This window comes from Bactrocera oleae, chromosome 4, assembly GCF_042242935.1.
Source record: "Bactrocera oleae isolate idBacOlea1 chromosome 4, idBacOlea1, whole genome shotgun sequence".
Taxonomy (NCBI): domain Eukaryota; kingdom Metazoa; phylum Arthropoda; class Insecta; order Diptera; family Tephritidae; genus Bactrocera; species Bactrocera oleae.
The window spans coordinates 27431921-27446874 of record NC_091538.1 but is presented as its reverse complement, the minus strand read 5'-3'; the positions used below and the strand labels follow the sequence as shown (position 1 = coordinate 27446874).

At 33.3% G+C, this 14954-nt stretch overlaps 1 protein-coding gene across 33 annotated transcripts in view; it reads left to right on the top strand.

Annotated features, from left to right (window-relative positions):
- The window catches only part of shot (dystonin-like protein short stop), a 155025-nt gene extending 143501 nt beyond the window's left edge, over positions 1-11524 (top strand). For 18 of the 33 annotated variants that reach the window (XM_036362135.2, XM_036362115.2, XM_036362114.2 and 15 more), the window contains 5 exons: positions 4920-5098; positions 5205-5478; positions 6412-6574; positions 9547-9603; positions 10924-11524. In XM_036362135.2, the coding sequence (XP_036218028.2) occupies positions 4920-5098; positions 5205-5478; positions 6412-6574; positions 9547-9603; positions 10924-11068 (818 nt within the window). In that variant the 3' untranslated portion in view covers positions 11069-11524. Of the gene's footprint in view, positions 1-4193; positions 4352-4919; positions 5099-5204; positions 5479-6411; positions 6575-9546; positions 9604-10923 lie in introns of all 33 variants that reach the window. The other 15 variants (XM_036362137.2, XM_036362138.2, XM_036362133.2 and 12 more) reach the window with 3 other exon arrangements.
- Positions 11525-14954: the final 3430 nt, after the last annotated feature.

Genomic DNA, 14954 nt, shown 5'->3' with positions numbered 1-14954 from the left:
CTTAGAAAAGTCTTTCTCTAAAAGATCATGATATTTTGATTAAGCAGCGTTATTTTTTTTGCAAGAAAACAATAGTTAGGTCCTGATTTGAAGTATATAAAAAATAATTATTACAATATTTTATCGACTATACTAAACGGTAAAAAATTAATATAAAAATGTTTTCTAATAATTATAATTTGTGATTATGAATCGTATTATACTACCATATTTATACTTAATATATTAAAACGAATTTGGTATATATATTCTATTAAAACATGCCCCATCCGTTGGGAAATTGTTTTGATTCACACTATATTAGATATACAATTTTTCTTATGTATAACTTGTAGATCTTGTCATTATATAAAATATTATATTAACACCAGCTTGGTGCGGAAACGGAAATGGTCATTTAACAAACAGAAATATAAAAAATTTCATCAAAATAAAATATATGAACAGTTCAGAATTACCATGTCACTTACATTTTGCTTTACTAACATGTAACAATAATATGAGTACATATACATGTTTAATAAGTTTTTATAGAATTAATATTTATATATGTTATGATTAATTTTGTTTTAATTAGCACAATTTACTCCGCTTGTAATAATCATATATATCATACAATTTGAATGCTTACATTTTAATACCAGCTGCTTCCCAAATACCAACGAGCATATACATATGTTAAAGTAACTTAAATATATTTTTGGGAGAGTCAACCATTTTAATTTACACTTACACTTTCATTTTCCAATGATTTTTAACATGTGTATTTACCAAAATAATATATACCGAAGCAAAATAAAATTATATAAAGTGGCGAGCAAAACCGTTCGGATGTTTGCCGCTTCAGTACTTTCAGTCTCTAACATTTTAACTGTTAGCTCAAACGTTACCAAATTTGAAGTGTTAGTTCTTTGTTTAATGTACAACACAATTCTAATACTAATATAATTTCAATAACTAAAATGAAAGGATAGCAATACCAAATCTAAAGCAAACTCATTCAGTACAGTTTTGCTCGTTTTACTAAATATGAAATAAATATGCTTTGAATTTGATTTGATGCCGTAAAACATAACTGTAAATGAACATTTACTTGCGCCGAATTCATATTTTTGAACGAGCAGCTACTGCGTGCGTTAGTTTTCAGTTTTAGTTGATTATCAGTTGCATAAACATACGATTTTAGGCAATCAGTGTTTTCATACAAAATGCGAAAAGTTTCATAGTGTTTTCATACAAAATGCGAAAAGTTTCATCCGACGTTGAAGCAAATGTTGTTTCTTTAACAAAAACTGGCCTCTTGATCCGTAAAATTGCTAGTCAGTTAAAATTAGCTTTGAGCAGTGTTGTGGCTATAAGAAACGATGCAAAGTAGTTGGTTCCCCGAACGTGAGAGGACGCCCACAATTGTTAACAAACGCTGATGCTAGGCAAATAATCAGAAGAGTCACTACAGCGGATAATAGAACACCGAAGGCTGCTGCAAGACTGTCAGCGGATGGACCGCACGAAGAGCTCTTCAAAGGATTGGTTTGTGGCCGCCGTTAAACAGAAGTTATCTGCTTAATCTAATAAAAATTTAGTTGAAAGTATGCCGAGACATGTAACATATGTAATTAAACACAAAGGTCTTTGGACCAAATATGACCAAATGTAATTTTAGTCCATTTACTTATTACGAGCAAAGCTGTATTTAATGAATTTATATCAGTATTTGTTGTATTTCTCTTTTGTTTTTGTTATCCTAAACATGTAATAATATTTGAGAAGTCGTAAAAAATATTACAGCACTTAGAATGCAAAAGTGGCGGACATCCTAACGGTTTTGCTCGCCACTGTATTACAAGGTATTATTAGTATTTCGTAGAACACCTTCTATTCCTAATAACCGCGATCATTTGTTAAGGCATGAATTCAAACAATAGCTGATGATAACATTCATTAATATCTTCATACCACACAGCTTCGATTTATTTTAGACTTTTTGAAAGATTTTTTCTTATCTTTTTTAATAATAATAACCCAACGATTACCCTCCTTCCACCCAACCGACGCGAGGGGCGCAATACGCATAAGTGCGTTTTTTAAGTGTTGAGATTTAAAACTGCTCAGCTACAGAAACAAATATTTCAACAGCCAAGATTTAAAGTTACAATATAATAAATTGTTACATTTTCATTTATTAAGAGAAAACAATAGAGTATTTTTAATTTTTAAAAGGGAGTCAGATAAGTCAAATGTGCTGGAATGAGAATTTTTATAATGAATCGTTGTAAAATTTCAAAATTTCTGTAAAATTTCAATATCCCGGCTCATTATCCTGAAATTAACGTTTTTGAGTGTGTCCAGATATATGTTCTATAGTTGTATAGTTATTTTTCAACATTCACAGATCCTTTGAGAAAATTTAGCTGCCACCACCAAACTTGGTTACTACTCCTACACAATTAATTAGTTTTAGAGTGACCAGAACACATCTTTCCCAAAAGGATTTCTTTTTACGACGCACTGTGACATTTCTGTCTACACCAAACAAATTAAATTTAGCCTCGTCATGAAAAAAAAACATTTCGCCAGTCTGATTTAGCCCAACACCCTTATTACGCATCTATAATTGCTACCGGAGACAATTGAGTCTTCTGTCTCAATTTTGTGTATATAATTGAATACTATCAACATTTCTGTAAAAATGTCAAAATCAGGACGCTGCTCAAGAGCAGTTGCCTACATACATTTATTATTATTTTATTTGGAATTTAAATCCATTGAAAACCTGCAAAGCAAATATGTATAGTTTATTTTTTACCTGTAAAATTTTTTTGTATTTATTTATTTAGGTATTTTTTTTTTTTACTTACTTTTAGATTTTTTATTGTGAAATATTTTTTTTTAAGAATTAACATAATCTATTAATGCTTTCATATGATTAAAATAATATTTATAATTGTATTAACTGCGCTTAAACGCCGCATACCTATAAATTGCTATAAAGTTAATAAATTTTAAGATTTTTTAAAATTCTCAATATTTATTAACTTGAAAAACTAAGTCAATGCACAAAAATTAAGTAATTTCATGACGAACGTGCAAATCAATTCAATTCTACTAAATATATTTATATTAAATTTTAATGACCATCATTGTTTTCCATTTCTTCATGTTTTATTTTACGATTTCTGTCAAAAATTTGAGCAATACTGACAAATACTTTGAACAGTGCTTCCCAAAAATGCTATCTGCGGTTTCAAGTATACTGACCTGTACCCTACCGGAAATAATAATCCTGTTATAGTGTCCAACGCAAGCATAACGGCAACTATAATCCACTAGCCTTCCGTAATAGGGCCTCAAATTTTGGGACTTTTTTTCTTGATAAGTGGCTGTTTACCTAGGCGTATTATTACATTTAGGACAATTTGCATGGTACCAATATGTATTTTCCCCAGTAGCTTTGCAAAATGGTGTATTTATAGTTCTAACACGTTGAAAGCGATAAGAGGTGCAAACCCGTTTAATTTGGCGCTGGCGACGTGGTTTACTTCCTTTTTGAGACCTTCCCTGCCCTGTTTTCGACTTCAACTCTGTGTGTGTGTTTTTTTTTTGAGTCTATATAGGTAAATACATCTATATATACTGTTTACCAATCGACAACATTTATTTCTAACTTTATATTTTTTTTATCAAATGTAACCTTCTGCCACATGGATGGAAATGGATCGATTTTCTTGCGATTTAGCAACGATTCGCAGATAAAAATTTGGTTAATTATTTTGGATATCTTTGCTTATGCCCTGTATTGTATTTTTTCTTGTGCTTACGGCGATATTATTGCATGAGTTGTATGTTAAAGTAGTTTCTGCTATTATAAGTAAGATTTATGTTAAATTTTTGTTTTTCTTTTCTGTTTTTAATTATTGTTTTTGATCTTTTGTCTTATTTTGCAAACCTGTTTACTGATCCTGAAACCTTAAATAATACCATAAAATGTAAAACGCACTTCAAATCATCGCCCTTATATCATATGTGACTGTGTACCCACGACGTTACTTAATGCGTTGCTGCTTCATTGTTGTCCAATAAACCGATATATCTCCGATGTCTAAAACTGTTCAAATTGCTGCGGACTATTATTTTATTTGCAAACGCTTTTTAACAAACACTTAATGATATTAAAAAAATTAAATGTTGATCAGCTAAAGGTCGTACTAATATTGAATTACGAGAGCAATTTATTTTGGCGGATGGTGTATCACAAAGTATGGCAGCATTTACTCCTCGACGTTCTACACCGAATGCCTCACAAAATGGTAGCATGTCACCCTACATGAGTGGACAAGGTCCCATTATAAAGGTAAATTAATCAACTATTTAAGGGTAACCATAACATTTTCCTGCCACTCATCGAAAACGAACGTGTTTATGTATATGTCAATTTAATTTTTTTCAGTGTGACTCTTTTTCAATGATAACACGGTATCATAGTAGTTTTTAAAATTGTACAAGAACTAGTTAAGGAATAACTTTAATATATATTTAATTCTTTATAGTATGTTCCTAGAAATATATAGTTCATAGGAACACATGCAACATTTAAAACTACTATGATTCCCTGTTATCTTTGGGAGGAAGTGTTAAATGTGGTTGATTTATTGAAGATAGCGTTATAATAATTTGTGTAAAATTAGTTAAATGTAGTAAAAATTTATTTGAATACAAAACGAAAATGAGAGGACTTTTTATAAACTGTATATAGTTTCATAACTAAAATTATTAATTGATAAAGTGAAGCATATCTTTACCGGAAAAAAATTTTTATGTAAATGAGAAAGTTTCTTAAATGATCATGTGCCGTTAACGCATCATCTAATTAGTTTACGTTAGTAAAATATTGACAAAGTATAATTTACTAAAATCTCTAGCCGACGAACATTTGGCAGAATTAATGCCAATATTCGAACGAATACGTACTCAAGAGCAAGTTCCATGTGCCTTTCCCATACACATGGGTTCAGGAGGTACCGTATTTGTACGTTGTAATAATAGTCGAACTTTACCATTAAACCCACATGTACTACACTGTCATCCCACTACACACTGGGTAAGTTTCAAAATTTTATTAATTCGTATAAAAAACACTTTTTAATTGCGAATGCAAATTTCCCTATTAACCACACATATATTCCTATATTTATTATTTATTTAAGGTACGCGAACGGTCAGTACGGTCTATACCAATGTCACGTCCATCCCGATCATCACAATCTGCTTCTACTCCGGACTCTCTGAGCGATAATGAATTTGGTCAATCTGGAACATCTGGTCGGTACACACCCCGAAAAGTTACATATACAAGTACTCGCGGTGTTGTAACTCCGTCGGGATCTCGGTCAGGATCAAAACCTAATTCCCGTCCTTTAAGCCGGCAAGGGTCGAAACCACCTTCCAGACATGGATCCAATATTTCACTGGATAGCACAGGTATGCAATAGAATAAATTTAAAAAATAAGTATATTTAAACAAACATACATTGTAGTTTCAATATACAGGCTAAAAAGTTAGTACATTTTTTTCGTGCGGCCTTCTCTTTTACTTATAAAAGATCCGGAAAATTCGAAGAATCATTATTTTAAATGGTTTGTGACATGGTTCATTGTCTTCACGAAACTTCTTCAAATTTCGTTTTCAGTAATTTCATTCTTTCTTTGAATAAAGTCCATGAAAATTATTGAGCTGACGTCATAACTTTGTCAGCTATTGCGTTTTTTCATGCTTTGATTGCGGTTCATTGCATGCAATCTGCTTAGATGATTCTCCTATATCAATGCAAAAATTCGTGTTTTTGTGACCAATCCGCTTCAAGCAATCCAGAATCATCAATTCCTTGTTGTTTCGATCGATTGTGTACTCGCTCTGTGCACAGAGCTTTCGCATATTAAATATCCATAAATGATATGTCCCACAAGTTGTTAAGATATCTTTAGAGTGTCAGTGTCAGAGTTTCATATTAAGGTCATCCAAAATCATTTTGTGGTCTTTTTAATGTTTTCGTCCATCTACTGCGATCATGGCCTTCGGTGTTCATGTGGGTTGAAAGATATTTAGCGAACTGGTATTTAACAAGCGAAATTCTTTATACGCATTTGCAAAACGTCAAATAATGCGTCTCCTACAATGATGTATCACATATAAGAAGCTTTGAAGTTATATTCGTTGCGACGTATTACGTAGATAAATATATATTTTGAAATTTTTTATTCCATGTTATCGCAAAGAGTTCTTACACAAATTCCATAACTCATATACATCTCCCAACATATCGATCCGAAAATATGTACATTCAAGGTTTAGATGTTAATGTTATTAACAAAAGTAAGATAGAAAACTGATGAATAGTATTTTCGTTTATTTAGATGAAACTCCACCATCACGCATTCCACAGCGAAAATCTTTAACAATAGGAAGCGGGACTACAACGCGGCCAATCCGCTTATCGGCGACATCAATACCCGTAACTGATGTAGGTACATCTGCAAGAAAAACAGTATCGGGATCGGCAAGTCCGGCACAATCAAGGTATATAAAGTATAATATATGCATAGCCGCTTTTAATACAAATTCCAATTATCATTATATATCCAACTATAAAAACTAAAACAAAAATATTTTATTAACTTTTGAGGCATGGGTAACTATATTTTCCAAACTTCTTTCATGCAATAAAATATTAATGTAAAAAATAGAAATATATAGAACTATAGGAAGCATAAGTTAGTAGTACAACTAAACGTTTGGTGAGCTTTTACAACATTACATTAACCAAAACTGATTGATTTGATTAGCTCGATTTTTATAGTTAATTTAAGTAGAATATTTATTTTAATTTATTGACAGACATGACTGAGATTTTAACAGACATGACTGAGTTTTCTCTATATTTGATAATCGACAAATTTTTACTTATTTATATTTAATTTTTCTCTGATCGATGAGGTCTAGTGGACAACTCCGGTTAGACAATTTTTCATTTTTGACTAAAACATGAACAATCGAGATGTAGATATGCATTCGATGATGGATGTTGCACATCGTTGAAATAAATTTAAATTAAATAAATAAACGAACTTATATATAGTAGAAGAACAACGCGATTAAAGTTTGGATATGGTTTGAAAATAAATCACTTCTAATATATGAGTACAATATAAATATGTAAAAGTACACCCTACATAAAAAATTGAATTTGAAATATGAAGACATTTTTTACACATTCGGAATTTTTGCGGCTTTAAATTAGGAACAAAAAACATTAGGCGTGCTTTATTTGACCAGCAAGTTAAGCTATTAGGTGATTTTGTATGAAAGACTTAGAAAACATAAATCTATTGGCTTATCTAAAGCTATATTAGTTTATATATTGAACTAGAGGCATTGCCAGCTGATTGTTTTTTTCGTTCACAATAGTTTAGTTTTTACAAAAAAAAATTTTTAATACAAACGATGAACCATATAGTGGATGGGTATTGAATTACAATTAAGACATAATTATAACTTTTGTTTTCAGTTTTTTCTTGAACTCAAATAAACAAAATTAATATATTTGTATGGTATGTAGATAATCTGTTTACAAATTTAAAAATACAATTAGACCTCTTCATGTCAGACATTTTGAAATATATTGAATTTCATTTGATTGTTCTTGCCCGCATACTTAAGCGAAGATGTAAAATAAATTAAGTGCGTTTTACGATTTAGCTATTTGATTATGACGGTCAAATAAAACACGCCTATTAAAATAATATATATGCTAAATCTTGAGACAAATACAGAAATATGTGTATCCTTATTTGGTTTCAAATACAAAACCCGTGTAATAACAAAAAATAATAATAAACTGCATTGAAAATGTGCATCTATACACATACGATATATCGAATCGAAATCATAGATTTTATAAGATGATAGCTGCGAGAGCTATCGCATCAGAATTATATTTATAAATTCCTTCTTGTATCTATAGGTATTTAAATTCGACAAAATATGCTATAAATAGAAGTATTAGGTAAAGTAAAAAGTTCGTTCGGTTTTTTATTGATTTTTCAAAAGATGATAACTTTGTGTGCATTTGTCCGATTTAAGTCAAATATGTGCCGTTTTGTTCATAAACTTGTTGCCAACGAGATGCCAACTTCATTATACCCCTCTCGTAGAAGGCTGCGTCCCTATTGGCAAAAAACTCGGAGAGCCATTTTCACAGGCCTCTCTTGAGGCTAACTTCTCACCATTAAGCGCGTTCGCCATGGACACGAAAAGATGGTAATCAGTTGGTGCCAGGTCCGGAATATAAAGTGGGTGCATTAGGACCTCCCATCCGAGCTCCCGGAGCTTCTGGCGAGTCACCAAAGACGTGTGTGACCTGGCGTTGTCATGATGGAACACAATTCGGCCTCTGTTGATCAAAGATGGCCTCATCTGGATGAGTGTTGCCTTCAAGCGGTCCAATTGTTGGCTGTAGAGGGCCGAATTGAGCGTTTGGCCATAGGGGAGCAGCTCGCAGTAGATGATTCCTTGCCCATCCCACCAAACACACAGCAAAACCTTCCTGGCCGTCAATCAGGTCTTGGCCACCATCTGGGCCGCTTCCCCGAGCTTTGACCACGACCGTTTGCACTCGATGTTTTCGTAAGTGACCCATTTTTCATCGCCAGTCACAATCCGCTTCAAAAACGGGTCGATTTTGTTGCGATTCTGCAGCGATTTGCAGATGGAAATTCGGTTCATCTTGTTTTTTGCGTTAGTTCGTGTGACACCCAAACATCGAGCTCCTTATTGAATCCAAGGCTTATCTTTATTTCCTCAGCAATTAAATAAGTGCTCACGTGACGGTCTGTTTCCACTATTTCCATGATTTTATCGCAATTTTCGACGACAGGCCTCCCGACGCGTGGTACATCTTTGACATCGAAATTACCGGAACGGAACCTAGCAAATCACTTTTGTGCTACACGTTCGTTGACAGTATCGGGCCCATAAACTAAATTAATGTTTTCAGCCGCTTTGGCTGCTTTTTCGTTTTGATCGAAGAAAAATTGTAAAATATAGCGAATTGTCTCTTTGTTGGTGTCCATCTTTGACGAGCGCTCACAACGAACTGAGTAAATCCATCGAAAAACTGTCAAAGACAAACTTTTAGCGCGAATAAACACGTTTTCAGCGCCGTATAGTATGACATGATGCGACAAGTAACACTAGTACTATGGACAATAACGCCATCTCTTAGATAAAAACCGAACGAACTTTTTACTTGACCTAATATTATGATTTCAATCGTAAATCAAAATGAAAACATCAAAAACACTCATTAACGTTCAAAATTATTAGTTTTTTCATTTATTATTATTTTTAGTTCTGCAATTGTAAATAGTATATACAATAATTTCATCAATAATATTTTTTAATTATGCCTTATACTTATACATTGCATATGAAACTAACACATCTACACTTAACACAATTTCCATTGATATACTTGGATAATTATTGTGCAGCAATGGTGGTATAAGTAGAGCATCCAGCATTCCACGATTAAGCAGCTATGGTTCTAGGTAATTGAAAATATTTTATTAACCGTTTGTATTACTAGCTGTTATAAAACGGGACTAATAGAACAACGTATAATTTATGTTTCTTGTGGTTTGATAGCCATCATTTTTACTAAGCATTTGAAATTCTTTTTACATTTAACCTCTTCTAATACAACACTTTTATCCCAGAATTCGGTACGCATTTTTCATATTTTTATGTTATGCGTCTTTTGATATTCATCCATATCATTAACTAGTACATCCCTGAAACAAATATGACATTACTTTTAAATTTGTAAAATGAGTAATTGTAGTTTTTGATAAGTTTAAATTATTTGTTTTTAATGTAAACAAGTCTTACGTAAACGTTTTAGTTGCTGCTCAGCTTTAAATATATATTTAATTTTGAATCAAAATACTGTTTTGCTTAATTGCAAAAGTTTCGTTAATATTAAGATATATCTAACAGAATTCAAAAAACCTATTTTCAACACGAATTCAATGTTGTTGAAGAATATTTTTGTTCGATAAATATCCCCTAATAGCCAAGTAAATGTTAAAATATCTTGCTGAAATTCTAATGAGAAGTGCGTATTAAACACATCTTCACCTAAGGATCTATGTATATAAAACCAAGGCTAACGATGTCTTGGGTAGTAACTGCATTGTTTAACTTAAACAAAAAATAAGAAAAAATATTTCAGAATTTATGAAGGTATTAATATTCATTTCTCGATAAATGAAGAAACTCACAAGTTTTATGAAAATTAATTTCTAGTAAAAATACATTCGGAGACTAGACTACCAAATTGAAAAAATATGAATACCTTGTGATGGAACCAGGAGTGGTATAATTCAAATGTACAATTTTCATTGTGGACAAAGTATATCGTGGCTAATAATTTAGATATATTTAATTCGACCGAAAATTTAAGTATTTTAATTAGTGTTAACATGATAACAATTGGGCCTTAAAATCATAGGGAAAAATTTAAAACATTTGAAATAACAGGTCAAAGCTGGACAAAGAAATACTAATTAATAATTTTAATATTTTCAGTTAAGCTCGGTTAAGCGCTCCTTATGATTGATTTAAAATGAAACCTTCCTACCCTTATGTAAAAAATTTGTGCTAAGAGAGCCGATTCGGTGAAATAAACCATTTGCTGTTCAGAGTTATACTCTTATTATAACTGTCCAATCATGAGACATTTGTAGGTCCGTCCAAAACAATTCGGTAGCGTCAGACCTGGTTCGGAGTTTACGTTACATATTCCACAATTTCATAATAAATCCGTATTATTATTGCCAAATATTAATTATATTTATTGCACTTTCTAGAAAAAATGCCAGCGGGAACTCAACTCCTTCTGGTGCACGTACACCTCGCAAAGGCTCCGCTGATCCAACAATAAGTTCGACTATGCGATCTCAAATACAACGAGGAACCACACCAGCCAGTAAAAGGGAACCGTTTCGCCTTTAAAATTATTTAAAACAATTATGCGAGATCAAACCAGTTAATAGATGCCTTTTCATGTTTATCTATTCAATTAACATTAAAGATAAGAATAAACGCTTAAAAGACAACGAAAACTTTATAATAGTATCCTTATCAAACTAATAGTGTTATCGATTACTTTACTAATTTATTCTTATTGATTTTTAAAAGTTATTAGATTCTTGAACATTGTAGGCGTAAGTCGAATGTTTAAAAGTTCGAAATTCTTGATAACTACACATAAATGAAAAGAAATTTATTATCCAATAAATTAGGAAGTCATAAACTAAGTTCCAAATATTCTTAAGTTTGAAACAAGCAATTTTTTTTACCGTATTATGTACATTTAATACATAACTAATATTTTAATAACAATTTTATTAACACTTTTGTATTTTAATTTGTTTAATTAAAAAATGTACTGGCGCAACTTTTAACATATGTACCACATATCTTATTACGGGAGGTTTTAGACAAGAGTCGGCATTAGAGCAACTGTTGCTTGCTCATCAAAAGAAATAATTAAAAGAGAAATTGTGTGTGTATCAGGAAGGGAAGGAGTTGACAACATTTTAAGGCAAAATTTATACTATGTGTTGCCGTCGTGCTTGTGTGCTTAAAATTTGACGCAACTGGAAGGTATCGGTTACAGAACTCAGTATAGAGGATCCATGTGGTTTTCTGGAAGAAATAAAACGCAAATAATTTATTGTTATGGCCAAGAATTTAGCTTTATTAGGAAAATTAGAGATAAGAGTTTGCCTTTATGTTTAAAAAATTAATTTGGGGAAGTGACCTAGGCTGGCTCGAATAAATTAAATACATAAATTAGAGCCGAGCAGCACAATCTGAGACCACTTTTTGCAGCAATTGGGGCCGTATGTCAGCCTATCTGACTACTATCTTCCAGGGCGTAAATCATCTCGGACGAATCTACGGAGATAAGCGACTTCAGATAACCCCACAAAAGATAGTTCAGCGGTGTTAAATCGCACGATCTTGGAGGCCACTCCACCGGTCCACGACGCGAGTTAATGCGCTCATCAAATGTTTCTTTAAAAAATTTATGGTTTTTTTGGCTGTATGGGGGGCGATAAAACAATACGGATCACCTAGAGGAAACCCGGTGCTTTCATAATCACCATCAACCACCCGCTTACCACCACCAGGAGCGCGGAAATTGACCAAAAACACTTTAAATTTTACGTGCTACACTTTAGCGCCTAAACAGGGTGACTTAGAAGAAGCAAAATATTTGATTGCGGTAGCCGAACATGTGCACTTTGCGTAGAGACATCAATGTCTTATATGTGTTGAACAGCGAAGAGGCAATCAAAAAACCAAAAACTTCAACTTCGGTGGGCATATAAAACAATATGGATCACTTAGAGGTCAATGTCTTATATGTGTTGAACAGGGAGGAGGCAATCAAAAAACCAAAAATTTCAAAATTGATATCAACTTCCGGTTTTGTGTTTTGTGCTAATGAAGTGTGTGGGCATATAAACAATATAGATGACCCAGAAGACAACCAGAGCTTTCATAATCACCATCAACCACCCGCCAACCACCACCAAGGGCGCGGCAATTGACCAAAAAAACTTTCAATTTTACGTGTTAAACTTTAGCGCCTAAACAGGGCGACTTATAAAAAGCAAACTATTTAATTGACAAAAAGCACTTTCAATTTTACGTGTCACAATTTGGCGGCGATTTGCGCGTACACAGGGTGTTTTAGATGATTTAAACCATTTATTTCAGACAGCCGCACGTGTTCACTTTAAGTAGAGACATTAGCCTCTTATTTGGGTTGAACAGGAAATCGGCAATCAAAAAACCAAAAATTTTCAAATTGCTGTGAACTTTCGGTTTAGTGTTAGCTTATGAAGTATATGGGCGTATAAAGCAATATGGATCAAGTAGAGGACACCACGGGCGCACATGATCACCATCAACCATCCGCCTACCAATACCAGGAGCGGGGCAATTGACCAAAACCACTTTTAATTTTACGTGTTACAGTTTAGCGCCTAAACAGGGTGACTTAGAAGAACCAAAATATTTGATTGCGGTAGCCGAACATGTGTACTTTACGTAGAGAAATCAATGTCTTATATGTGTTGAACAAGGAAGAGACAATCAAAAACCCAAAAATTTTAAAATTGATGTCAATTTCCGGTTTTGTGTTTTGTGCTAATGAAGTGTGTGGGCATATAAACAAAATAGATGAGCTAGAAGATAACCATGGCTTTCATAATCACAATCAACCACCCGGCAACCACCACCAAGGGCGGGGTAATTGACCAAAAAAACTTTTAATTTTACGTGTTACAGTTTAGCGCCTAAACAGGGTGACTTAGAAGAACCAAGATATTTGATTGCGGTAGCCGAACATATGCACTTTACGTAGAGAAATCAATGTCTTATTTGAAATGAGCAGGGAAGAAGCAATCAAAAAACCAATAATTTCAAAATTGATGTCAATTTCCGGTTTTGTGTTTGCTGCTAATGGCCTTTCGCGCGTAAACTAGATGACTTAGATGATTCAAACTATTTGTTTCTGACAGCCACACGTGCTCACTTTAAGTAGAGACATTAGACTCTTAATTAGGTTTAACAGGCAAGAGGCAATCAAAAAACCAAAAATTTCCAAATTGCTGCGAACTTCCGGTTTAGTGTTTCCAGATTATGAAATATGCGGGCGTATAAAATAACATTGATCACCTAGAGGACACCCCGGGCTTTCATAATCAAAATCAACCACCCGCCTACACCCTTCAGTGGTGTTGCAAATTACAAAAACACTTTCAATTTTACGTGTTATATATTGGCGTTAACTAGGATGACTTAGAAGAAGAAAACTATTTGATTGCGGTTTCGTACACGTGCACTTTAGATAGAGATGTCAACGTCTTATAGTTATTTAAACATTTTTAAAAAAATTCGATTACCGGGCTTTCATAATCACCTTCAACCACCCGCCTACCACCACCAGGAGCGTTACAATTAACCAAAAAAACTTTAAATTTATGTGTTACATTTTAGCGCCTAAACAGGGCGACTTATAAAAAGCAAACTATTTAATTGACAAAAAGCACTTTCAATTTTACGTGTCACAATTTGGCGGCGATTTGCGCGTACACAGGGTGTTTTAGATGATTTAAACCATTTATTTCAGATAGCCGCACGTGTTCACTTTAAGTAGAGACATTAGCCTCTTATTTGGGTTGAACAGGAAATCGGCAATCGAAAAACCAAAAATTTTCAAATTGCTGTGAACTTTCGGTTTAGTGTTAGCTTATGAAGTATATGGGCGTATAAAGCAATATGGATCAATAAAGGACACCACGGGCGCACATGATCACCATCAACCATCCGCCTACCACCACCAGGAGCGGGGCAATTGACCAAAACCACTTTTAATTTTACGTGTTACAGTTTAGCGCCTAAACAGGGTGACTTAGAAGAACCAAGATATTTGATTGCGGTAGCCGAACATGTGCATTTTACGTAGAGAAATCAATGTCTTATTTGAGTTGAGCAGGGAAGAAGCAATCAAAAAACCAATAATTTCAAAATTTATGTCAATTTCCGGTTTTGTGTTTGCTGCTAATGGCCTTTCGCGCGTAAACTAGATGACTTAGATGATTCAAACTATTTGTTTCTGACAGCCGCTCGTGCTCACTTTAAGTAGAGACATTAGACTCTTAATTAGGTTTAACAGGCAAGAGGCAATCAAAAAACCAAAAATTTCCAAATTGCTGCGAACTTCCGGTTTAGTGTAGTGCGAACACCCTCAGTAGCGTGGCAAATTACGAAAAACACTTTCAATTTTACGTGTTATATTTTGGCGTTTAACCAGGATACCTTA